The sequence below is a fragment of the Aplysia californica genome, unplaced genomic scaffold, assembly GCF_000002075.1.
Source record: "Aplysia californica isolate F4 #8 unplaced genomic scaffold, AplCal3.0 scaffold00094, whole genome shotgun sequence".
NCBI lineage: Eukaryota > Metazoa > Mollusca > Gastropoda > Aplysiida > Aplysiidae > Aplysia > Aplysia californica.
The window spans coordinates 900,923-903,918 of record NW_004797364.1 but is presented as its reverse complement, the minus strand read 5'-3'; the positions used below and the strand labels follow the sequence as shown (position 1 = coordinate 903,918).

Here is a 2,996-nt window from a genome sequence, read left to right as displayed (position 1 = left end):
TGTGTGTGTGTGTCTCTCTCTCTCTCTATTTATCTATCTCTCTGTCTCTCTATCTCTCTCTCTCTATTTATCTATCTATCTATCTATCTATCTATCTATCTATCTATCTATCTATCTATGTATTCTCTCGCTCTTTCCTTCTCTCTCTCTCTCTCTCTTTCTCTCTCTCTCTCTCTCTCTCTCATTGTCTCTCTCTCTTTATCTCATTATTGTTTTGTTTTTAGTAAGCTTTTTACGGCGCTCGCAGCTGCATAAGGTCATATTAGGAGCGGCAAGAGGTGGATGTCAACAGAGAAGTCCAAATGGGGAATCAGGCTTACTCTGCTCACCTCTCTAACCTCAACAGTATAAAGTCTGCCCGACTATACTATCAAGGCACCCTGGAAATAACAGTTCACAAAAGAGTGACAAACATACAAAAGAAGTAGAGGAAACATGACGATAGTAAGGATGAGGAAAGAAAAAGCAGCAGTTACCCCTATGTTGTTCCGGAACAGTATAGGCATGACATTGATAGGTCAGCCCATTTACAATTCTACTGTGCATAAGAAAATGTTAATATCCCTCCTTTGGGAATGGCCTAAAGACAACTTCAGTCAGTGGCACTGTCCCGTTGGTGGGGGTGGGGGTGGGGGGGCTCTTTATCTCTCTCTCTATCTGTCTATGTAATATATGTATATATCGCATTTTCAATTTTTAACGGCTTCTATTAACAACATTAACAGATTTTGGAACTCCCAAAACAATGCGCCATCAGTGAGTTAAACTAGATTCGAACTCTTCCTCTGCTGATATTGACTGCCGCACGGTTAGCTCAGTTAGTACATGTATCATTTGATCTTCGTGGTAGATGGCCATGATTTCAACAACCAAGGGGGAATTTGGAAGGGGTTTTGTTGTTTTGTTGTTTTGTTTTTTTCCTTTTTTTTTTTTTCTTTCCTTTTTTTTGGTCACATCCTATTGGTAAAGACGTTGATTTTGGTGGTCAAGCTTTTTACGAAACCTTTCAGAAAGGCGTTAAACCTATACAATTTTGAACATTTGTTGTTGGTTATATTTCGCAGATATTGACGAATGTGCTTACGACATCGACGGCTGTGGGGCCAACGCAGAGTGCGTGAACACCCTGGGTGGGTTCCGCTGTGAGTGTTGTGCCGGCTACAAGGAGTCCTCGGGTGGAGACTGCGTCCGTAAGTAGACACGCCCCTTTTGGCTTTCATATTATGTCGTCAACAAACATTAAAGATCGCTCCAGTCGGGGACGGGATAGAGGGTGCCCACGTCCCTCGTTACTCATTGGAGCAGAGGAAGATGGGACTAACGCTAACATTACTTAAACTCAATCCCACATCATAACTCATCACCACCATTATTTCTAAAATCATCATTGCTCTCAGACCATTGACCTACATCTAAAATCCTTGAATTTATATCTGTAACAGTTGCATGTCATACTAAGTATGTACGTAATACACTATTGGACACTATCATACGCACGTTTTTCGACCAATCAAATTGCGTCAATCTCATATAAATGGGCAAGGGGAATAATATCAACAAATAGCTGCTCACACATCCACAAATGGAAATAATTAAGTTTTTAAATACTCAAAGTGTGACAAACTTTCCTCTGCCAGAGCTGGTCTCATTTGTCATAGTAGAAGCCACAACTCCTTCTTTTCTTTCCCTTTTTTTGTCGGTTGGTCTTGCATGTCCTCTGCACTTAATGTCTTTATCGTGTCGACTTGATCTCTCTTTACTATATTAGAGCTAGACTCTAGTCACCTCTTTACGATACAAAAATATCACAGAGACCTTTTGTCCTGGTAACAATTTTTATTCTGTGTGTTGTGAAGTGTTTGAGCCATTCAATACGTTTGGGCGGTACGTTTGTATTGTGGAACGGATGAGTCTTTGAACACATTTGGGGAATAACAAACGAGTGTGTAATGAAAATTTTGTGTCATAAACCTGTGCTTTGTGAAGTGTTTAAATCATAAATACGTGTGTTACGCAACGTATGAGTCATAAAACTGTATACGTGAGCCATCGTAGTGGAATCTGGCACTCGTCAAAATAATGAAATCGAAGAAAACGGCATTTTTCGCCTTTTTTCGTAGTTTTTATCTATTAATTTTCTTTCGTTTTCTGGCTCAACAACTCTTACGTCTATTTAGAAACACATTTCTGTGTGGATTTTACTGAAGAGCGCTGACTAAAGGCACAAAATTATAACCTTTCAGTTTCCAAAGACTCAAACTATGAACGTTACCAAGCTTTGGCAGCCAGTTTTTTCACTTGTTTTATTTTTTTAACCTGGCGACCCCTTCCTCCTTCCGTCTCTACTTCTGTTCAAGATAGACGGTCATTTTTTTCACCTAATACGGAGTGTCCACTACGGCTGGATCGGGCAGATCGCCAGACTCGATCACCTGAAACTGAAAACAAACACGTTTGTTTTTTAGTTGTCCGAGTCGGGCGATCGGCCCAATCGGCCGATCCCTCCGTACTGGGCACCCCGTATAAAGCAAGACAAATCTAAGACAAACTTTGAGATGATGCAAATAAGGCAACATACCCACAAATTGATGAACGCCTGATTCCACCGCGTCATGAAATATAAAGTGGAAAAAATATTTATTGAGTCATAAACCTGTGTGTTGTGAAAAGTTTTAGTCATAAGCCTGTGTAATGTGGAATGTGATGAGTCATCCACCACGTTTGGGGCTACGCCCTCCCTCTCCAGGCGACCCCTCCACGGACTTTGGCTCTGCTCCAGGGGCCGGGCAGTGCTGTGCTTGCAGAGACTCCAAATGTGAACAGGAAGGAAAGGTGAAGCCTTTCTGAGGAAAAACGGAGCAATAATATAGCCCTTCTTTACCTTTTAGACTTTTCATTTTACCCCATTACCCCTGTAGAGTTTGAACACATTTTTAATTTATGGTTACTGGTACTTGGTACACCTTTGTACTGGATTTTCATCCTTTACCCCCCCC

At 41.2% G+C, this 2,996-nt stretch overlaps 1 protein-coding gene across 1 annotated transcript in view; it reads left to right on the top strand.

Annotated features, from left to right (window-relative positions):
• LOC101848577 overlaps nucleotides 1-2,996 on the top strand; it is a gene marked incomplete in the record, with an annotated part of 144,583 nt that overhangs the window by 130,155 nt on the left and 11,432 nt on the right. Inside the window, 2 exon segments of the mRNA XM_013080654.2 lie at nucleotides 1,065-1,190; nucleotides 2,747-2,832. Coding sequence (XP_012936108.1) covers nucleotides 1,065-1,190; nucleotides 2,747-2,832 — 212 coding nt within the window.